General features: G+C 42.7%; 1 protein-coding gene across 3 annotated transcripts in view; it reads left to right on the top strand.

Annotated features, from left to right (window-relative positions):
• The first annotated feature begins 5,965 nt into the window (after positions 1 to 5,965).
• The window catches only part of GABRB1 (gamma-aminobutyric acid type A receptor subunit beta1), a 1,685,242-nt gene continuing 1,667,172 nt past the window's right edge, over positions 5,966 to 24,035 (top strand). For all 3 annotated transcript variants that reach the window (XM_069234636.1, XM_069234628.1, XM_069234646.1), the window contains exons 1-3: positions 5,966 to 6,045; positions 6,175 to 6,266; positions 6,514 to 6,581. In XM_069234636.1, the coding sequence (XP_069090737.1) occupies positions 5,966 to 6,045; positions 6,175 to 6,266; positions 6,514 to 6,581 (240 nt within the window). The remainder of the gene's footprint in view (positions 6,046 to 6,174; positions 6,267 to 6,513; positions 6,582 to 24,035) is intronic.

Raw genomic sequence — 24,035 nt, 5'->3', positions numbered from 1 at the left:
TCCAAGTCCTGACCGGCATTGTTCTGTATAGACTGCCCAGCATAGGAGGTCTTGAGGAGCTGTTGACTCCAGGGAAACTTCCCCAGTCCTTGCCCGGGCAGTCTACACACCTAGAATTTCTTGTTGTTTGCCCCTCCCCTCCATTCTTTTAGACCTTCTGACTCCCTCTCCCCCAATAACTTGTACCCCAAAGAAAAAATGGACAAACAAGAACAAAGTGGCAATGCAAGCTAAGTCTACAGGCACAGGATTGGCAGGACTTTTCGTACCTCATGCCTCTCATTGTTTCCCCTCCTTCGATCCCCTCACTCACACCCTGCCCCCCTCCTCCCAAATACGAGGGTGTATTAATTTTTGTTTAATCCCTACAAATTATATTGACCAAAAAAATGCACATTTGTGTTGTCCATACATTAGGTATGTGGTTATTGCGCGTTTTGGTGTGGACCCACAGTTTTACTTCAGTTATTTCGCCAGATGCAGTAGCCTTTTTCTATTATGCTTTGAAAGGCAGGAAAGAGAACCAGTATGTGTGACATGCGGTTAAATGTCATTTTCAACATCAACATCATCATTTTTGACAAACAAACTCTGCCAGTAATGTGACCATCATGATCTCCAAATCAACGTTTACCCTTCAACATGATTTCATTTTCAGTCCTAGACCTCACACATGCCAGAGGCAGCTGGCTGTGCATTTGGTAACAACACAGACTGCACTGGATACCTGCTATTTAGTAGAAGCTTCCAACTTGTGATTAGTATCATAGATTGATAATTCTTGGCCACTCCTAAACCTGAGAGTTCATTATTCAGAAGCAGCCAGTTGGGAAAGCTTTGTTTTTAGTGGTTCCCTTGTTTTTCACAGTTTCCTGCTGTCCCTGCTGTTATGTACATTGCTGCATTTATAGAACTGTTCTGTGCTATGCATTTTGGCAGAAGTAAACATGTTTTTTTTCACATATAACATTTCGGAGTCACTTCATTTCATGTGTGAAAAAAAAATTCAATCCAGACCTACTGGTTACCTATGGAGTGAAAGCTCTGCCAAAACCCCGACGCGCACGGCACGGGTTTATTCGCTCCATAAATACTTGAGGCTTATCATGGCCATCATTTGCCTATACTATTTGATTTCTCCCAAGGACTCATGACAACCTGCAGCTTGATCTATGTACCTTTCGTGTTTACATATAATGTTTTATATACATCTGAAGCCTTGACAAAGTCTTGAAGATGAAACACGTGTTGGATGTTTTGCTGTAAGGACTTATTGTTACAATCGAACATCCTATTGTAACTTTGACCATTTATCACCATCTGGCTGCTCTGGACACATGGTCATTTTGTACAACGCAGTCTTTTGATTGAGATTTCTACTTTCTACCTGCACTTATAATAAATATCTACACATCATCTTCCAAGAACGAACTTTCTATTTATTCTTGAACATTATCAGGATTCATGCTATTGGTGTGCCCTGGCCACTCTTCTTTCAATATTTAGGCAACCACCCACTCCAGTGTGTGGCCCTCCGACACCTGTGGTGGCAGGTGTTAGGGCTAGCCTGGCACCCAACACCATATTGTTTAAATTTTATGACTTCGCTCGGATTTCACTATTGACGTACGCTTTGCAGATGTGAAAGCACTCTCTGGCATCCGCCACCTTCTTCGCCTGACTTACACTATTACCAATAGTGCCGACACGCCAGCAAATCATGATACAAGGTGTAAATGTTAAAGTTGGCATGTGTTGTTTATGTTGAGAATGAACGATGTGGCATGCCTTATTACAGACGAAGAGATGAAGAGGATAGAGGAGACATTTGGGTTTCCTTACAGGTGTGAACTATTTTTGTGTGCAGTACATTGTTCACACGTTCGCACTTTATGTTCAAAAGCTGTTATACCTCGACATTTCAAGTGCACTTTGTTATTTTATCATGAATTTTTGCCTGGTCAAACCACTCTGTGCAAGGGCAGCGAGGAGACACGTTTCACAAGGTGACATGAACACAGGTGTGGCAAAAACGGTCCCCTTTAATTAGTATGGTGTTTTAGGAAACGCATTCTAATTTCTGGACCATGTTTTAGGTAGTTTAGAAAAACAAAGAAACCTGACGTAATCATGTATTTGTAATGCTGTGGTGTGCCTTCCTATTCTTTTTATTGAACAGCGACTGCCAGCTGGCCTGTAACCTTTCTAGGATGCCTTCGCAGTGTTTGCAGCAGCACGGGCATCAAGTTTCTGCATCATGCTTGTGTTGTAGGTATGGGCTGGATTTGGGCCTTTGTAATTTTTCCTCCATTGAATGTGTGGAGTATTTACCTCCACGGGTCTGCCAGCCATGTGTGAGTATTTACCTCCACGGGTCTGCCAGCCTATGTTGAACTCTAAATGTAGTGGTTGGGGTATAAGTTTTTTATCAGCCCATCACAGATTTTCTTTGCTGTAACTTCAATGGCAGAGTAAGAATGTGGCAGCCGGAGGTCGGAGATCCACTTGTCATTGCTCCAGATTCTCAATACAGCAACAACACAGCGGACGGTAAGTTACGGATGCAGACGTGAAATGCGCCATTTTGGTAGTTCCTGTGCATTGCTAAACTCTAAACTAAGTGCCATCCGTTTATCAGGAGCATAAAGGCGTTGCTTGCATCTCCCCAACGTTATTGCAGACGGTTCCTCTCGTTTTAGCGGTACTGTGTTGTGATTACCCTGGCAAGTACTATGCATGATTTACTATAGGGCCACCATATGCTGGACGTGGGTACGCCGTTCCCTCGGGTTTGAGAGTAGCTGGACGTGGCACTTCTATCTGGAACAGTCATAAACCCTGCAACCATACTAATAAATGCTCATCAGGAAATAGAGGGCCAGATGTAGCAAAACTTGGTTTTGCGACTCGGAAATTGCGACTCCGAGCGACTCGCAATTTCCGACTCGCAAAACCATATGCAGAACGGTGTCTCAGACACCGTCTGTGAGTCGCTATGGGGTTGCAAAGACCCACCTCATTAATATTAATGAGGTGGGTCGCAAATTGCGGCCCCATAGCGACTATGGGCACTCACTAACATGGAGGCCTGCTGTAGTCAGCAGACCTCCATGTCCGTGACTGCTTGTCAATAAAGCAGTATTTTTTTTTTTTAAGTGTAGCCCGTTTTCCTTAAAGGAAAACGAGCTGCACTTAAAAAAAAATCCGAAACCTTTTGTTTCGGAATTTTTTCAGGGCAGGTAGTGGTCCCTAGGACCACTACCTGCCCTGAAAAAATATTTTGGGGTCCATTCACAAAGGGGAAGGGGTCCCATGGGGACCCCTTCCAATTTGCGAGTGGGTTACCATCCACTTCAAGTGGATGGTAACTGCGACTCCATTTGCGTATGCGGTCGCAAATGGAATTGCATCCCACTGTGAGTCGCCAATAGGAAGGGAACACCCCTTTGCGGAAAGCATTTGCATTTCTGCATAGGAAACTCCGGTTTGCGAGTCGCAAACGGCAATTTTTGCCGTTAGCGAGTCGCAAGCTGTTTCCTACATCTGGCCCAGTATTTCATGGTTACTGTGCTTCTGTAGAGCCTTCAATGGGTTTCCAAGCATCGAAAAGTAAAAGAGGTCACTGCTCATATCTGTGTTCGACAACCAATTTACACGGCATTACGGTGAAGTGCAAACTTATTCAGCAACTGCACGAGATAATCTTTTGAAACTGGTGAGTGAAGCCTATATGTAGTGTGCTTGTGGCACGACACTTTACAATGGCCCAGTAAGAATCAGGCACGACAGGCTAAAACCCTCCGTTAAGCTATATTTTTTAAATAAATGCATCAAAACATATTGTTCAGGGATAGACTGGCACTGTTTTTCAGCACAGTAGTGACGTGGCTTGCTAACATCCTGTGGAGCTACAGTGGATAAGCCTCGTCATGTTTTAGGGTGCTATAACGCGTATCCCCACTAATAGGTTTTATAATTGACAATAAACGTGTACGTTAAAGCAAATCTTTCCCCGCACTTGAAGTGCGCAGGCAAGTGTCTACTCCCTTGTTAGATTACGTCAAGGAGGTATCGCATAAGAAGTTCTAGTTGAAGAACTATTAAAATGTCTATGAGATAAAGCTGCTGTTAATCGGTTTTGGAAACTGGGATATGTTTAAATGATGACCGGTGGAACGAACGTTGGACATGCAACTCGCTAAAGAAAAGTATTGCTTGAATTCATTAGGCTCCGCTAAAAAAAACAATAAAAAAACAAGTTAAGACATTGGAAACTAGCTTCAGGTGGCAAATTGCATCAACAGGAAATTCCGAGTGTGTTTCGTTAATTGGGGCCGTTAGCAGGCTCATGACATAATGTCAAATAAAGCAGCGCCATATCACTGTAGCTCTATGCAGGGAGCATTCCAAGCCGTACCTGCGCAACGAGGAGCTCTCCTTAGTCGTGCTCACTTCATCCATCCGTCCTGGGAAGGGCTGAGCTGACCAGACTAGAAAGCTAACACGTGCTCTTTGTGCCGCTTGACACACGGTTAAAGAAGGAAGAATTATCTCACTCAGGCACGGAGCAGTGTCCCAGGGCCGGGCTCTCTCCATGGTCCTGGTCGTTTCTCTACCCTGCCCTGGGCTGTGCTTCTCTGACTGAACTAGGCGGCTACCAGCCCCTCGTCGTACTATTTGACACATCAGGCCATCACCTCATTGAACTATGAGGTGACAGGCGTCCCAGGGCCAGGCAAACGGGTCGAAGTGCTGTCCTTGGTCCTGTACGCTTCCTTCAGCTGATCTGGGTGCCGCCTATTGGACCATGCCTCGCCGAAGGACCTGGCTAGCAGTATCACATAAAGACATTCAACAGGTCGGGCATTGATAGTTTTTCTTGTGCGGTTATGTTTAATGCCTGGTTTGGGGAAGTGGAGTATGTTCCTCTATGAGGCTTTAGCGATAAATAACTAAGCCAGCGCACCGACTCGGAAAGGAAGAGGATTATACCTCCAATTCCAGGCAGAAAGACCGGGCCCTGACAGCACTACAGTCCAACGATGAGGCAGGTTTCAGCTGTCAGAGTTCAGAAGCCAGACACTATATCTTCTCTGTTCATTAAACAGAACAGCCGTTCCTTGTATACGAAATGAAGTCCCTAAGGCGCTATCTAGTAAATATAAAACAATAAACATGCACTTAAAATCTTTTAGACCTCTATGAGTTACGGCAGTTTAACGACTGTCATCGAGAACTGGGGCAGGACGCGGAACGCAAAGAACTATCTTTAGTCTCAAGGCGCTTTGCACAATATTTAAGAAAATAAACGCTCGCTAATGCGGTATTCACACGCAGTGGTACCCTCCCTCGGCCACCCACGCTCAGAAGCGTGGCTCGAAAGACTCCCATTCATTGCCCCGATATTGCTTAATGCCATCATCCGGCGAGACTGTGGGTTGAATGTAAATAAAGCTCGGCTGCTGATCTCTGAGCACTTCGCCCCTTTAGTGCAAAGAGAAGAGGCACGCTGCCTGCCAATGAGCCTCCTCGCTCTCCCTCCATCTCCAAGCAGCGGCTCACATCCGGCAAGAGAGAGGGAGGGGGAGCGCATGCTGACGGGTTCGGGTTAAAATGCTCCCTTAACATGTTGAGGGATGCGACCGCGCTGCTGTGTGTAGGGGAGGGGTGCGTACAGGCTGTTCAGCCCCGTTGCGGCCGCGGCACACGGTGAACAGCCCCCGGCTCACCCCTTCCCAGATGCTCTACAGGCGCAGAGATCCGAGCCTGAACTCCCCTCCCTGCTCGGAAGAGCCTGCGCTGCGCGCAGCCTGCTTTGCAAGGGAAATTGTTTGCCAGGCAAGCGGTGGCCGCGGGTGTGCGCAGGCGCGCCCGGGCTCGGGATTTTGCACCGCATTGGACTAAGTTGCTTCCCTTGAATCTTCCCTTGCCGCTCGCGGGAGCTATTCGGCGCCCCAAGCCAGGAATGTGGACAGCTCGGGAGCGAGGGTATTTCGGGATCTTGTCATTTCCCGTCATGGTGGCCATGGTCTGCTGCGCGCAGAGGTGAGTGAATCTGTGCTTGACTCGTGTCTAGGCTTTAGGGCAGGGGATAGAGATTTGCTGGTGTTGTGTCTTGTGCTCCGGGTGTGCGTTCCATATAATGACCCTTGCCCCTTCCTCTCACCCCTGCAGTGCCAATGAGCCCAGCAACATGTCCTACGTGAAGGAGACGGTGGATAGGCTGCTCAAGGGATATGACATCCGCCTGAGGCCAGACTTTGGAGGTAAGCGGATCCCCGTTATTCTCTCGGCCCAGCTAGGACACCGGTTTGTTGGTGTCTCTGCCCTGTGGGGCGGCTAAAGGGCGCCGTATGTGTACAACTGTGTGTGCGCCTCGTGCCTGTCCCTGAGCAGTTCATGTGCCCCCAGACGCTGCTGGGTCCTATGCGGCGCGTTGCGTGTGCGGTGGGTGGTCGCAGCATGCATACCTGTGCGCTCACCTGTTGGCACTGTCCTCTGTTTCCTTTGCAGGGGCTCCTGTGGATGTTGGGATGAGGATAGACGTGGCCAGCATAGATATGGTCTCAGAAGTCAACATGGTGAGTACATCAGTATGTCAGACGTAGCAGATCCGGTACTTGCAGGTTGTGGCTGCCCGGAGTAACTTTGCTGTAACTTTGTTATTTCATGTGTTGGCGGCTTGAGTTTTTCTGCCGTTCATCCTGCCATTAGTTGCTTGCCCCCTGTGCTGTGAACTGTTACAGCCCCGATGGTGACTGAGACTGCGCGGGAAGAGTTTCCACGCGCATATGTACCTGTATTTATTCTTTTTAAATATGATATGCCGCCATCTGCTGATTGCTTGATTTTACTGCCTCCTTCAGCTCCCTGCAAATTCTTGTGTTGCTTTTCGCGGCATTTTACAGTTCCAGGTATCCCTGTCTCCCTTTACATTGCTCTTCACGTGTAGACGCTAAGCGGTCCTCTGCCCCCAGGGAGTCTCCGAGTGCTGTTATCAGGCGAAGCACGAGGTTCGCAGTGTGTGCTTTAATCACCGCCGTGAATGCGTTACCCGCTGTTATTGCTGAGAGGAGCGTCAACAAAGTGCTGCAATGGTTTGTGTTTAGGGACGGGTAAGACAGCTGTGAACATTGTAGTTGTAAGTCATTCTAGGTAATGATAGATGTTGAGGTGGCGGTCTCGCTGGGAAGGTGTGCGGGGGGAGGGGTGGAATGACAGACGAACGAACCAACCACAGCTGTGTTGCCCCTGTATGGAAAGTCAAATGAGCACGTGTTTGACCCTTCTACCCACCGTAGATCCAGGTGTGCCATGTCTCAATGCGCCCACTGGTTTCTTTATTTGACATTTACTATTAACGATACCGTGATCCCTCTCACCCCTTACCAATCCATGTTTGCTAGATTGGCACGCCTGTTGATATTCACTTGAATTCTACCGAAAGCACACCCTGCTCATAGGTGCACGGTATATGGTTACACTTTTTTCATTGCATAATTTTATGAAACTGGAATGCGCTTCAGAGACACGTTTGTTGGCGTTCAGATGGCCAATACCGGACTGTTCTGGTAGCATTCAGCATGTTTCCGGTGGTGTTCTAACGTCATAGTGAACTCAACCCACATTTGTAGAAATATCGCAAAGCATGGACCTTAGGGGAAACGGGTCTCGAACCTATTACTTTGTAGAGGAAACTAGCCCTCCTCCTCGATGCATCTTCGTTTAACCTCTGCCGCTATCATGAAGGCCAACAGGCCTTTCGCTGCAAGTTTGATCCCTGAAAAGTAGGAGCTAAGAAGTGGCCTCTTTTAAAGTATGCTTTTGATAAACCGTTAAATTACACTTCCCAGTGAACAGGCGAATCCGCGCGGAAGACCCAGGCACTCCTAACTACACGAATACACGTTTATTGCAGATATTTCCAGAGGCCAATTCTTTAAGTAAGTGACGTTCTGAATTATATAGAGAGCTTGTAGGACACAGGGCACATCTTTCTGCAGCGGCTGTGCCTCTGGTCACACATGTTGAAATCTATTGTTAGAAAAAGGCCACATTATCTGTCAGCGCGTTGTCGAGAGATGCAGAGTCAGTGTTTGGTTCATTTCACTTCCTTTTCAGCCAGAACAGGGTTACATAACAGATTTTTTTCTTTTTGCAAAAGGTCCCGTTTTTATCTGTTAAGCTAATGTGAACCACATTATAATCTGCTTTGCCTCTCAGCCCCGACAATATTGCCAAAGAATTGTGTTAGCACACATGCCTTACAGTCAACATACCTGCCCAGTTACCAGTCAGCATTTAACTTGTTTGTCACTTGCGGTTTATAGGTATGCTTGCTTATGATTGCTTCCTGACAAATGTCTAATATAGCCAAGCAAGATCTAAAATAAATATCTCTGCATGAAATGGCAACTTTTTGTAAAGGAAATGAGAACTGACCACACACACACACACACAGGTGAAAGCAACCAAGACCAAAGAGCAAGTGTGTTCTGAAGGGGATTGTTATCCTGTCGTTCAGTGTTGGTATTTACACTAGCTTTTCAGACAGGTATGTTATGTTATATTGATTTGTATAGTGCATTAATCACTCGAGGAGGTATCTAGATGCTTGGGTAGGTGTGTTAGGCCCAAAGTGCCCAAGGTTCTTGCAGACCTCTAGAAGTGAGGAAATGACTCAGATGTGTTGAGGGTGGTCGTTCTATGTTTTGGGTGGATGTAGGAAAATAAGCAACCTGCGTTTTGGTTTTGTGGATGTTGGAGTGTGTGCAAGTGAGAGTGAGGAAAAGCATAGGCGTGCAGTGGGATAATGAAAGTGTATGCGGTTGCTCAGGTATTCTGATCCTGTGTTGAGTAGGGCTTTATGTGTGTCAGTGAGAAAACTTAATTGGCTTTACTTGTAATGGAGAGTCAGTGAAGCTTCCTGAGGTGCAGTGTGATGTGGGTGTGGCCTGGGAGGTCGAGTATGAGACTTGTATACATGTGCATCCATTATTAATTTGATGGTAGTCTTCTATGGGAAACTAAGTGGGCAGTATTCACAGTTACTTCTTCCATTCATAGTATGTGAAGTTAAACTTGTAGCTCATTTTGGATTTCTCTTCTGCTACACCGTGAGAATGTGTGAAATTGGTCTAGTGTTCAGAACTGAGTACTAAAGGAGGGCTGACATTGTATGAAGGGGCTTTTAGGTATCCAGGGCCATAATTCGCTAACATTGTTTTGTAGCAAAACACATTTTCTGGTGTAACATTTGCAAATATATCACCTGCCAATGCCCATATGTCAAATTAGTTTTAGATGGGTTTTAGAAAAATGACCAACATGTAAGAGGTATAATACAGGGTTTGACGTGGCCACACAGGTAGACATTACAAATGGGCAATGAAACTGCAGAATGTTTACCTTCTTTCTTTCAAAGCAAACACTTGTGATTGACTCTGAAGATAATAACTGTGATAAAGTGCATAAAATGTGAGGTTGTTGTTCGAAGTCATAGATTAGTTGGCTCCTTTCGTGACAAAATGAGGAGCTGAATTAGTAATTTATTCAAAATTCAGACGTACGCTGATTCAAGTAAATTTAAGTTATCTATAATGTGCACCCCCAGAACGTCAGTAATTGATTTACAACTTTCATTAATTCATTTCAGTTTTAAAATTGAATTTTCTCTCAAAAGCCAAACTTGTAAAATTAATCTGTAAGATTTCCCAGAAAAAATCTAGCACAAGCAACAACTATGAAAAGATTTATACATAGCCTGTTGTTAAAACACATAGTTTGAGGATGTGAAAAGTTTAATTTTGTGTGTCCTACTCACAAACTGTTCATTCAAAAATTAAAGCATCAATTAGGGCATTCGGAAGGGAGAGTGTCTGACCAGGGATGTAGCTTAACCAGTGAGATTCGGGGGGGGGGTGGGGGGGTCGGGTCTCAAATTTACCAACTAAAAAAAAAATGGGCCTGTGGGTGGAGAGATGAGATGTCACAGGTTTGGGATAGACAGTTCCAAAGAACGACAGCATCAATACTGATTTGCCTTAGGTGGTCCTCTTTCTGGACTGACACACTGGGTGGAAAATCAATGAGTTGGACTACTATACTGAGCCATTGCTAGCGGTTAGACTGTTTGCAAGCATTTGTCCCATCACCTTATGGGGGGAGGAGGAGAATCAGGATCAGGCAATGCTGATGTTAACAGGCCGGGTGTTCTGAGGGCTCTCTTCATGGGTTGGCATGAGGGTGTTATTTTCACCGCTGTCCTTCTATTACGTTTTTCAGTCGTGTCCTACTATGATGGCAGCAGCTCTTTTTGAAATTTTTATTGCTCATTGTCAGTCTGTATTAATGTAGTTTCCCTTCCGTGTTCAGTGCCCTCAGGCTTATTTTTACTCTAGCCCCGATGATGATCCTAGTATAGCTAAAAGGATTGAAACATCGCCGAGTTTGACATCTTGACCCCATGTGCATTGCTCATTACATGTATAAGGGCTACGTTGTGTCTTTGTTGAATTGTGACTTATCAGATGCATTTAATTTTGTCACAAATTTGCCTGAGTCTGTTCCTACTGGACATGTTTTCCCACTTACATTTCTTTGCATAATTTAAGTGCTAATAAAATACAACTTATGCTGATTGGACTGTGCACATGGGTATGATTGTTCTTGTGTAAGCGTACATATATTTCATCTCTTAATTAGGGAACGTTGTTTCTTTAGTAATTATATGTGAACCCCTGATCCCTTGTTGTCCATGGCTTTCCCTTGTTGTTTATAACAGCAAAAACAAAGTGATCAAATTAAGAGAAATGAAGGCAAAAAGTTTGGGGCGACCACGCCGAGGATGTCAAGTCTAACAGTAACCTATATGTTACAATGCACTCATGTTTTCTATGTAGGGAAATTAAAGGCCAAGATGTCTATGTATTCAAACGTGTCTCGTAGGTTGAAGAAGTATATTATTGCTAAATTAATTGATCTACTCAGAAAGAAGGAAATCATAGGTCGTCTCCATCCACGCACAAACATATGATATATAAGTTTAGGTTTGGTTTAGGTTTTGGCAGTAAATACCAACTTTTTTATAACTTCAAAAACTCCTATAATTTTTAAAAAGAGCAACAATTAGTAAAAGTTATGAATGAGGCTTATGTCTTTTATCTAGCCAACCACGAATTTAAAAGCTCCCAGGTACATTTCACTCACAGATCTATCAATTTAGCACTCAGTCCACCAAATCATATCTAGGGCTCCGAGTTTTTAATTTTGACTGATATTTACAGATAGACACAGGCAGAAAACCATCTACTTTCATGTCTGTAATTATTTTTAAATATACAAAGTAAAGGAAACTAAGTTGTATTTTGAGTGATTCTAAATACTGTCAATCATGACTGACAGACCAATAGCTAATCAGATTTACAGGTAAGGGAGTTAAAAAAGACAATACTTTTCAATATAACGCTTAAACAGACATAGTTGTGCACAAGGTTCATACTAAAATGTGCATGTTTTTCTATTAGTTTATTATTTATCATTTATGGGTATTCATGGCTTTGAAACAGGGCAGGCATTGAAGTATAAGTAATTATATACATCTGTCAGTTAAATAGGAAGCTATGCTAATGTCCTTTTTTCAACAAAATCTAAAACAAATATGGATAAACAAAGATACCTTTAGCAACGAATGGATACGGATAAATACATACAGAAATGTCTAAAAATAAATATAATAAAATTGGGATGTCTTGCTCTGTCTCACAGTGATCATGAATAGGTGTGACTTATTTTTATTGAATAAAATCTAAGCTTGTGCTTTGATAAATTCGATTTAATTAGAGCTTCTCCCCAACCTGTTGCAAAACTGAACATTTAAATACGTTTCTCAGTTGGAAGATTTAATTTCAAAATTTCTCTTTACTTTTACAAAAATAATTACTTTTAGTCTGATATAACGGCTAAATAACCATTTTTCTGAATTAAAATGATAATACTACTTTTCCTTATGAACATTTTCCCCCCAAAAAACAAAGCATTATTTGGATAGCTATTGTGCAAATCAGCAAATGCTATAAGGGCCTCTTTATACAGAGGGTGGTCAAAATATTTGGTAAAATTTGGAAATTTGCAAAATTCACCTATTTTTTCAGCCTGCAGAGTAGAATCAAGGATGCTCTGCAGATGGAAAAAAAAACTTAAGCCCAACAGAGTTGCTATCAGGAGCACTGTGAGGGACCATGCAATGTATTTACCTTAATGACAATTGCATTACGGTGAATACATTACCTGGACGACTGACAGTGCTCTTGAATGCAATTTCCCTAGCATCAAAGCATGTGTGCAGTTCTACCTGCAGGGACCTCCTAGATCCCTACATGACAGACACCATGCAGAGGCTCCCCTGCTTGGAAACCTGTTTTGGTGCACCATCAGGGGCCGGATAGTGTAACGAGCTTAATGCAAATACCAATAAAGTAATTACACTGTTCAGCTTCAGACAATTTGCGGATATTTCACTGTACTGCAAACACCAACTCTCTCTTGATGCCTGTATTTGTTATGTAGTGATTGCCACTTTCTTTTATTTTTTTTTAACTGGGGTGCCCCCTTGCACCCTTGCTCCCATTCTCAGCCTGTTGACCCGCATTTTGCCACCTACAGCTGCAGCACTATTTCATTATGCGCTGCTGTGAAGACAGTACCATGCCCGTCGGCAGAAAGAATGCAGCCTGAAGTAGCCATACTGCTTTTGACAATGCTGATTAGCACATGAATTCCTCATTACATGCATTCCTCATTGCACAGATTGAAGAATTAATGTACTGCAGGACATTATGCCTGCTTGCCACCTTGTGTTAGTTGAGAGCCAGGGGATGTGATCCCAGTGGAACTCAGCAGAGTCGCCTAATGTTTCACAGTCACTTAAAACAGATTAACAGAAGGAATTTATCCACCCCTATTTATGAGTGAAATGGTTGTTCCCCAACTATCTTTTCCTTGGGTTACAAATGCTGGGGGTAATGTTATATTGGCAACACCTGAGTCCAGAGGCTATCAGGAGATTGACACCACAATACCCTCGGAAATGGGATAATCAGTGATTTTGAACATGGTCCCACCAGTAATTCCTTGTTATATTCCATCAGAGTTTTACCTAGAGATTTTGTCTGCAGAAAGCAGGCAAAGTTCACAAGTAAATCATACTGCATCCATAGTAAAATCACAGACCTCTTAAATTTTATATAAACAGTAAGTTTTGAACCAGCCCTATTGAAATAAGGAGAGCCTGCAAACCTCATTACAAAATAATTGCTGGTTCCAACACCAGGACTGGAATACTTGATATTGGAGCTATCCGTAACATTTGGGGATTACTGGGAGTTATGGGATGTCACCCTAAGGTGCCCTCTGAAATGAGTATCTACCAGACATTGCAGCAGTTTCTACCAGCTGCAGTGTCTGGGTGAAAAACACCAGACCCGTGGTGGTGTCCTGAAACTCTTAATTTCATTAAGTCTGATGCCCTAATCCTAAACAAAAGGATAAGAAAACGATGGCTACCTCAGAGAAAGCCCTAAGCCAGATCTTTCTTGGCCTGAGTAATCAACACACACACAGAATATAACAATGCCAACATTTACTTCTATCAGTCTTTCAGCCAAACACAATATAGAGACTCTAGCCTGATTGGCTGAAAGTAGCTTGTATTTTAGTTGCAGTTTTATTTACCCACAAAAGAGGACACACATTCTGGATTTTGGGACTCAGTAGCCATTACATACACTTGTTCAAAATATTTTATGTGTAACCAACTAGTCCTGATGAAGAGCCCTCCAAGAATAATATGTGGCGGATGAAACATTAATAATTATGCCTTGTAGACTTGCATTTATTGTGATTCTCATACACTGTACTCAAACTATGAGCCCGAAATGAAATTGTTTTGAAAATTAGTCTACATTGATCTGTTCTTGAATCACACTCAGTGGACAATTGTGTGCACATGTTACATTCACTGCGCTGTTCACTGGAGCATGCACCATCTAATTGTTGATCTGAAAAGACTGATAATAGCTAATTTTGGTATTGTTTAATTTTGTGTTTGTGCTGATTGCTCAGTCCAAAGAAGCTCAGGCTTAGGGCTTTCTCAGAGGGAACAATTGTTTCTTTATATTATTGATTGCCCAGGTTCCTAGGAGTACAATGTTTGCTCTGTCTACTGTTTCTTTGATTAAAAACAGAAGCAAAATCATACACTTGGGCCCTTTCTGAGTGCCCCAAGGGTATGCTTTTGTATCAAGTGTAGAAGGTTCTGTTGCATGTTATGCTTGGGTATTTCAAGAGTGCTTGCTTTCTAATGAGACCCCTCAGCTAAATTGAGGATAACGAGTTAAATGTCTTAAGTACTATATTGAAGCTAAGAGTGTGCCAAGTTGTAAAGACAATTGTCTTGCAAATATATTTTTGTTCAAATGTTCTAACTTTGTGATTTGTAAAGCATGCAAAGCTATTTAAAAAAATTGACAATTTTGGAAGCCTTTTACAGTGGAGGGAAATAGTTCCTATTATCACTTAAGGCCACTAAGGGCACTAGGCGGACCATCACCACTTGCTGGCTGTCCACAGCACCAAGCTCCCATCTGTCATCATCTTCTAATGGATGCACAAAAACTCCCCTTATAACTCTCCTCTGTGTAGCCAGATGCCCATTCCCCTACCAAGCCTAACCCCCAACAAAGTCCCTTGTCTGAGCCCTCTCCCACCCTATAACTCACTTTGGCATTTTCTTCCTTGTGTGGTGGTGATCCAACAGATTTCTCCCCTAGTGGGTAGGATTTACTGTGCCAGGTATTTATCACCAAAGTTGAAGCCAGGCAATGTTGGGAAATAGAAGTGGGCGATAAATTCTGCTCCACCAGTGAAGGTAATGGAATTTTGGTGTAACACGGAGTTCCAGCTAAATTCCACCAACCGCTGTGTGGCAGAGTTTTTTCTTGCACTTGGCTCTCCAATGGTAAGTTGGTGAGCGTGAGCGAAATTGGGTGTCCTCTAGCATGATTTTCGGTCGATAGGAGGGCACCTGGCAAGATTTCTGCAATGCTGGTGGTCACAACCGTTCACGGTCAGAAAGCTGCCACTCGAGTAGAAAATCTACTCAAGTTATAGCAAAAACAACTCAAGAAGCTGTGCCTTCTGGTGTGGTGCATGGTACAAAATCAGCATGAGCAGCGTAGACTATTTGCACCTATTCGCTGAACTGCGCTGAGTTTTCTTCTAACCCTGCGGTATTCCACAGAGTGAAACTCCACGACTTCCACCCATCCCATTGAGAAACGTCAAGGTAAAATATTCTGACTGCCTAACTTTGTGGATACAATTTAAAATTTCAACTACTCTCAGTTAAAACATTCTTCAGCCACTCTAACCTTTGGTGCATCAACTAATTATTAGAATTCTGTACGAAATCGGGCTATCAGTTGATGGGGTGGAGACCCTACTCAAATAATAAACACAATCCTTGTCAGGCTGAACCACTATTGTCACTAAAAAAAACAGCACTTCACTTTCTTGTAGCTTGGCACAAACACAGTCAGTCTTAACTTAGAGCCAACATGTAAACTGTTTATGGAGCACATAAACAGTAAGAAACACACAACACAAGAAAAATCCCAAGTAATTTTGAATAAATACAATTATACCAGAATGACAACAATCCAATCACTAGAACTGGAGATATTGTTTTTAAAGTGTTAGGTAAAATAGCACCAAGAAGCATAAAGTGCCAACAGTCAGAAGTTCAGACCGACTGCAATGGAGCACGTGTAAGGAACAGGGCCATGTTCGGCCCACTGAGAATCATACCATTTGTCCTTGATGCAAGGTCAGCTCGGTGTGATTCTGAAAGGCTTTGTACTACTCAGCGTCTGTTTCAGTGAAGCTTTTCGCTTGACAGCGAGACTTTTTGGGACTTTGTGTTACTCGACATTGGACCTGATAAAGCCTTTGGGTAAGAGCTGCATGGCTGCGTGGGCTACAGCATTGCTTTGCATTGGAATCATGCAGCTTTCAGACGGAATAAGTGCAGAGTGGCCCTGAGAGGCTTTGTGCCAGTTCCGGTGGAGCCTTTGGCTTGGAGCTGTGTGGCTTAGCAGGGCTCTAGATTTTTCTCGTCGGATTTCATGGAACCTTGAGTGAAGCAGGGAGGAGTACACTCTGACACCAGCCAATGTTCCATGACATGGGACACCTCTTTGGGATCAGGATCCACTCCAGTAGGTGCCAGCAGCAGGAATTAGGCAAGTCCAGGCAGGTCCAGTTGGTGCTAACCAGCTGGGCAGTGGCTGAGCAGGCATCTTGAAGCTTGTTGCGTTCATGTAGTTCACACAGGAGGTCAGCCAACTGACCCTTGGAGTCACTCTGGATAGCCTAGGTTAAAGGCAAGCATGTCCAATCTTCCTCCTTCAGACAGAAAGGCAGTCCTCCAAATAGCAGAGCAGTCCTTCTGGCAGCAGGGCAGTCCATCTTCTGAATCTTCCACAGATCCAGGAGGGTTCTGATGAGAGGTTCTGAAGGTCCCAAATTTATACCTGGTCCCAGGCTTGGCATATGGGAATTCCTTGACCTACCCTCAAAACCGGTTCTAGTCAATTCTTCCCCTGATCGTGGCTCCAAACTATCTATAGTGACAAAGGCAAGGCAAAGTCATGTTCTTTTGTGTGTGCCTCAGACAGAACCCTTTGAAGTGTATTTAAGGCAGGGTACAGCTCCTACCCTGCCATCTTATCAGGAAGACCCTCACCAGGTTGTGTTTATCTCACTGTGTGGAAAAAATACACAACTCACAACAGCAGAGCTATTCACAGCCATGTGATCCAGAATACAGGCAAGAAGGCACAGTGAGGCAGAAAAATACCAACTTTTCCTAAATTGGCATTTTTATAATTGAAACTTAAAATCCAACTGCACCATTGAAGAGGATTTTAAAGTACAACTCATTTGAATGTGTACATCATTTCTCTATCTGCTCCCAATCTGGATTTAGTACTTATCAAAGGTATATGGAAACCCATTGTTAGTCTATGGGAGACCTATGCCATACAGCAAAAAATGACTTTGGCAGTTTTTCATTATCAGGACGTGTTGAACTTAAACACACTGTCCTACTTTTTACATACCATACATCCTGCTCTTTGAACCCATAGGGCCTGCCTAAGGTGAGAGTTATGAGTAATAGAAAGGATGGTTTATGCCTGGCAAAAAATGTATTTTGCAAGATTGAAATAGAAGTTTAAAACTGCCCTGAAGGTTGCAGTGGCAGACCTGAGGCATGTTTTAGAAAGCTACTTTAGTGGTTGGCACAATGAGTGCTGCTGCCCACAAGTAGCATTTAATTCACAGGCCTTGGGCACAGATAGTGCTCTTTACTGGAGACATACAAGTACATTTAATGTGCCAATTATTCACCATGTTTTAAGTAGCAAGAGCTCAAATACTTTAGTACTGGTTTGCAGGGGTAAAGTGGACGGAGTCCTAATGCCAACAAAAAGTATGCATCCAAAATCAGGGAGTGAAGGTAGAAATTTTGGGGAAATACTATGCCAACGGTGTCAGGTCTAACAGATACTAACATGTAAGCAATGACTTAATTACATATATATTTTTAAAGCTAGCTTTAATCATTACTAAAAATCATTAAAGTCTATAAATAGCTGCATCAGTTGTATAGTGACAATACCATTACTTTTATTCCTAAGGGGCCCTCAGGCATCAAAGAGAACAGATTCATGGCAGAAGTGAATTGTGAAAAGGGCGAGATTAGCTAAATACATGGGTTTACTAGGATAGATAAGATTCAACAATCTGCTTCGTGATCATCCTTTTATCTTCAAATATTTTTACATATATATTCAGAATTGAAGGGGGAAAAGTACGTTTACAATAAAATGATTATAAAGATTTTTTTCTCAAATCTGAGCATCCTCTTTTGAGTCTCAGTGACTTTTCTTATTCCATATTTCATGATGAAAACAATTGATTTTTTGTAACGTATTCTAGAATTTCAATTGTTTTAGCATCCTTAAATTTCAACACCAAGCCACGCAGGTCTTGCCATGGCCAATCCAGCATTTTCATGTCCTATGCATATAATATGCCTATTGCCATAGACTCTATATCTGTTGTGGTCTTTCATGACTGACATTCTCTTGTTTTACTTCAAAACATGGGGCATTGTCTCAACCACACTGGCAGCCAGGTATTTAATTTCAATGTGTAATAATAGTGTCAGTGTTACCTGAAACTGTGTTGTTGAAGAGTTATCAGAAACAGGAACCTTACTTCCAAGCAAAACGTTGCTTAGGTGTATATGAAAGGATTTTGTGGACTACAGCTCATGAAAGTCTATTTGATCCGATGCCATTATCTACTGCTTATCAGGCTTTTTTTAAATTACATATATTTGGTGACATTTAGTACTGTGGAATACTGGTGCCTAATTGACAAAGCTTTTTCAGATGTAACTGTTATGCCGCTGGATAAGTGACTTTGAGCCTAGTGACCTAATAGAGATCAGCAGTCTTGCAGATCATCACACCTCACTTACTGTGCGTATGCATGGATACAAAGTAGGAGCGGAACAATGAATAAACAGGGAGGAGTAAGGAGACACACATCACAGAAAGCACCTGGACCTAAGTTGGTCCTTGTACGCACTTGATAGAATTCTAATAAATGATCAGAAAGCTTCCCATGTTGTCTGAGTGAACTTGACTTTACAACTGGTGCTAAAGGTAAAGGAAAGAAGAAAGGAGGCATGCAAACAAGTGTAGCTGCTGGAGCAAGGGGAACATCAATGGACTGCTAGTACAAATGAAGGAAAAGTAAGTGACTGTGCATCATTATCATGCAAAAAATTTCCCTTCTAAGCATCTAAGGCCTTCCGAAGCCAAGCAGTAACATGAAAAATGTACTAAGAATCTCTGTAAAGACATTCTTTCACCCCACTACAGACAGCTGCACCAATATTGCTTATCGCGCAACACCGTATGCGGAGGTGAACAAGGACCCTCCTGCTACATTAAGACCATATAAACATAGCAGTGCAAACAGTGTGCCTGCTATCTTAAAGCCAGGTGCCCAAAGCCAATCTGAGCATGGCCTTCATTTTGTGGTGTAGTTATCTCTGGAGAAGTCAAAGCACTACCTTTTTTGGAGTCAGGCGCTCCTATTAAAATACACAGAAGATGCCATTTTTAGGTCTGGTGACCTTGTATATATACTTGAAGTCAACACTTAAAAGATACATGCTCCTATTAAAGTGAACAGAAGCGACCTTTGAGGTCAGATGATCTCATGCACACAACAAAGCTCACCTGCAAAAATCAGCAAATGTGCGCTATCAAGAAGGGACAAAGTACAAAGTGAGAAACACATCTGTAAACAGGCACCAGCAGAGACACAGCAAAAACAAAAAAAGAACTCAAAACAATATCTACACTGCCTACTGAAACAAAGTTTGAAAAAGGATCAGCCTCATTAGTATTCCCTCAAGTTTGACTCATTTTGACAAATGGCAGCAGTATGGGACCAAGGTGGTTTGGCTAGATGACTTTGATGTCTTCATAAAAACATCAGGAGAAAAAGGTGAAAAACAAACACTCTCAACAATGAGGAATATCATAAGCAGTGAAGTTTGCAAGATCATCAAGGGACTGATGCCCACAGTCAGCTACATATCAAAAAGCGAAAGAAGTCATTGACAAGAGAGTCCTACCAGAAAAAAGCAAAGATTATGAGCAGTACACGCTCAACTTGCCATCCTAAGAAAAGGTAGAATCAAGGAGTAAATTAATCATACCTGAATGGCTCAGAAGCCACTTCGATGCCTTGAGAAGTTCATAACAATTTTCATCTACAATGACCACACAGTAAACAAATGAAATAATTGTCATGGATGGGCCAAGCCCAGCTGACTATCTCCTCAATCTAACCACCAATAAACAACCTGAAAATGATTGAGGACATGCCGCCAATATTAAAGAAACACTCTGCATGGGGCTTGGAAAAATGAAACACTTTACAATAGAGCTACACATAAACAAGCACATTAAACCAGTTAGTCAGCACTGCAAGGTATGCCTTTCCATCTTTAAAAGGCAGTTGAAAATGAACTCAAAGGGCTATTAGTTGCAGACATCATTGAACAAATCAAAGGGCCAACCTACTGGGTATCACCACTATTAGTAGTACCTAAACGTAACAAACAGAAGTTAAGGTGCACTTATGTGTCAACATGAGCCTGCCAAACAGTTCGATTCAGTGGGAAAGACACCCTGGTTCCCATCAGGTTGACCTGATAATGCTCCTCAAAGGGAGCACAAATCTTCTCCAAGCTATACCAAAGCAAAGAGATCCATACATTGGTACCTTATGAAAACTCATAGTACATCACAACCTTCACCGGACACATTTGAGTTTGTTCCAGAGCAAATAACTCAGGTTTGGAGAATCATCTGTAGTGGAGGTATTTCACAAAGCCATACAAAGGGTCATCAACCTATTCATTAGTGCCTCAAATTACATGGATGACATCCTAGCATTTGGAAGCAGGACTGAAGTACATTACCAAGCCCTGGAAAACTGTGTTATGCACTGCAAAAAGCAAATATAATTCAAAACACTCCCATACTACGAATTTCACAAAATCCATCTGAAGTTTTATGGACATGTATTCTTGAACAATGCATGAGGCATGAGGCTTAAGCTATCAAGGACACACCATCTCCCAAGGATGTCAGCAATGTTCCATCCTCCATAGGCATGGCCATCTACTGTGCCTTCTACATAAAAGACTATGCCTCCATCAGTATTGGATTTGAGAGTTGACAAAGCAAGGACACAATTTTGAGTGGACTCTGACATGTGACCGTGCCTTTAAAGGAGAGTCAACAACACCACTAACATGGCTTACTTTAGTCCATCTAAGTGCACTGAACTTGAGGAGGATTATAATCCAGTAGGACTGGAAGCATACCTGGTGTAACAGTGCAGAGATAATGACCATCAGCAAATTGTATCCCACTCCAGTCACAGCACGTCAGATATTGAAAGGGCATATTCACAGTGTGAGAAAGAAAGGCTGACAATAGCATGGGCATGTGAAAATGATCATATGTTTGTATATGGGAAGAATTTGAACACAGTGATGGGTTATCAGGCTGTAACAACGATCTTTGGGAATTCCAGAGTAAAAATTCTGCAGCAAATTGAATGATAGGGAATCTGCCTGCAAGAGTATTCCTATTCAGTCCCACACAAATCAGGGAATTATACCATGTCAACTACATACCTTGACCCCCACTGACAACCTAGAGGAAGACAACATCCCCTGCTGAAACATACCTTACTTTTGTAATAAGCCAAACAATTCCACAGGCTATGCTTCTTCACATCATCGAAGAAGCCACACAGACTGACTTCATGTTGGAAGAGGTCAATAAATGAACACAAACAGGAAGTGGAGACATTGGAAAAGAAGTCACTCGTAGATGGCATGAACTACAATGATCTATCTTTATTTCGACAAGTTCAGGAAAAGCTTACAATACCTTCGCAAGACGTTCTACTGAGAGACAGCTGAATTGTAATCATGTCAGCATTCAAACAGCAATTTGTAGACATATCTCATGAAGGACATCGAGGGATGGTGGCAAACAAGGGAGAACTTTATGACCGAGGATCGTTTCCAGACTGCATCAGCTGGTTGAAGAGACACTGTGGAAGTGTAATAAATGTCAACTAGTCAGCAAGGCACCCAAACCATTACCACTCCAAATGTTCCCATTACTGCAGGACCACTGCAATTCAGCCACTTCAACAAGCTATCAGCATAGTCTTAAGAGCCTACCATAACATGCCTCACAGGATCACTAGCCAGTGTCTGGCCACCCTCATGTTTGGTTGTGAACTCAAGACTCAAAGTCCCAGCTAGAACCAACATGTATCATGAGTAAATGTGAAAGTCAGGGGCAGATATATGTGCAATGGATCAGGAAGGAAAAGAAAAGATAAAGTGATATGTAGACACTGCAAGGCAAGAACATACCATCCACAATAAGAAAGATGAGTGCGTGCTGGTGAAACAACCACAATGCATGAAGTCAGACACAGGGTATGACACAACAGCACTGTGCATAACTGCAAGGATAATAACTATGGTGACAGCAAGAGATAAGCAAATAACTTGCAGTGTCTCACCCTTCAAGCCCTATTACCAGCCAACGATTACAGGAAATACTACATGAGAATGTTGACTAAGTCCAATAGCAACAGTCAACTAAACCCTGTCTACCAGTGACTTGCAGAAGCCAGTCATCCGACATGCCAATTGAAGTGAATGCTGAAGGAGCCAAAGCAAATGTGATTTTTTTGGCAGCCTGATGCATGACACTGTATGACTCCTCAGGAAAGTCATGGTTGGCAGATGTTACCCCTTTCTCTCATTAGCACAAATTTCACACACACACACACACACACACAGGCAGACAAAGAGTGATACAGGTGAGTTTTCAAAGCATTTATTGAAAATACTGCAATCTATGATAAAATATATGGGCTGCAATTTTTAGGTAGATTAGACAAAGCACAATCAGGATTGTTATCACAAGTGAAAACAAAGAAACAACTGTAGCATATTGGAATAAACATACATAGAAATCCCACCCAAACACTTGGCTTCTAAGTGAAAGCGTAGCGGTGATAGCCCATATCTGCCCTTACTTAGTCCATGGAAGGAACACCCTCCCCAATTTCCTGAAAACAGGGTTCTACCCGCCGTCTCCTTGGTTGGTTGCAGAGACATGGCTGAGGACTGGAAAGTAGCAGTGAAATGGCATACAGCATGGATGGATCCCCTGGCTGGAATGACCTCTCAAAACTTTTTAGGCCTGTGTGATGTTTTTATAATAAAACATGTTTGGGTTCTGAGAAACAGGCCTGACGTGATCATATGTCTAAGTTTAGGGCTATCTGCGCACTCTTGTGGCGGTAATACTAGATAGATCATCATGTACCGCGATGGACAACCTTGAGCAGAAGTACACTGTGAAAATGTCGTGCACTGAAAGCAACAGCAATGCATTTGTAAAATAGCAGATGATTAGAAAAATAAAACATCCCCGTTAGTAGTAGGCTGTCTAAAATGACTAAAAAAGAATGTATGAAAATAAAGCATGCATCTGTGTAAAATGGCACAGGCTGCTGGCCTAAGCTAAATTGTATGTGCCCAAACAAGGATCTAAAAATGAACCCACAACAGTAATATTGATGTATCCACAATTGGCATATTTCATTTATTTATACGTCCCTAGTAAAGTGCAGTATATGTGTCCTAGGCCAGTAAATTACATGTTACTAGTGGGTCTGTAGCACTGATTGTGCCACCAACTTAAGTAGCTCTTCAAACATGTCTCAGGCCTGCCACTATAGAGCCTGTGTGTGCAGTTTGACTGCCAAGCCGATTTGGCATTTAAAACCCCTTGCCAAGCTTTAGACTCCCCTTTTAATATACACATATGTCACCTGTAATGTAGGCCCTAAGTAGCCCATAGGGCATAGTGCTATGTAATAAAAAGGCAGGTCAGTTTTACATGTCCTGGTAGTGAAAAACTCTCCACTTCATTTTTCAGTACTGTGAGGCCTACCCTTCTAATAGGACAAACTTGGGGATTCCTTATTACGTTTATTAACGTGTAATTCCTTATTGAGAAGGAGTAGAACTGTCATGTTTAGTACCTATGGGTTTGTAATGTTAAATCCTCTTTAGTTGTAGAGCCAAATTTGCTATTACAATTTTGAAAATGCCACTGTTTGAAAGTTCAAAGTTTCCTGCTCATACCCCGTGTGCTTGCAGTCTGTCTGCAATACATGTCTGGGCAAGGGTGATAGCTAGTTTCCTGCATTCCCTCTAGACAGCCTCACACAAAGGAAGGTAGGTGTGGCTGAGTGGCCATCTGCAAGTTGATGGGTTATTTTGG

This window comes from Pleurodeles waltl, chromosome 1_2, assembly GCF_031143425.1.
Source record: "Pleurodeles waltl isolate 20211129_DDA chromosome 1_2, aPleWal1.hap1.20221129, whole genome shotgun sequence".
Classification (NCBI taxonomy): domain Eukaryota; kingdom Metazoa; phylum Chordata; class Amphibia; order Caudata; family Salamandridae; genus Pleurodeles; species Pleurodeles waltl.
This window is presented reverse-complemented; position numbering and strand designations above follow the sequence as displayed.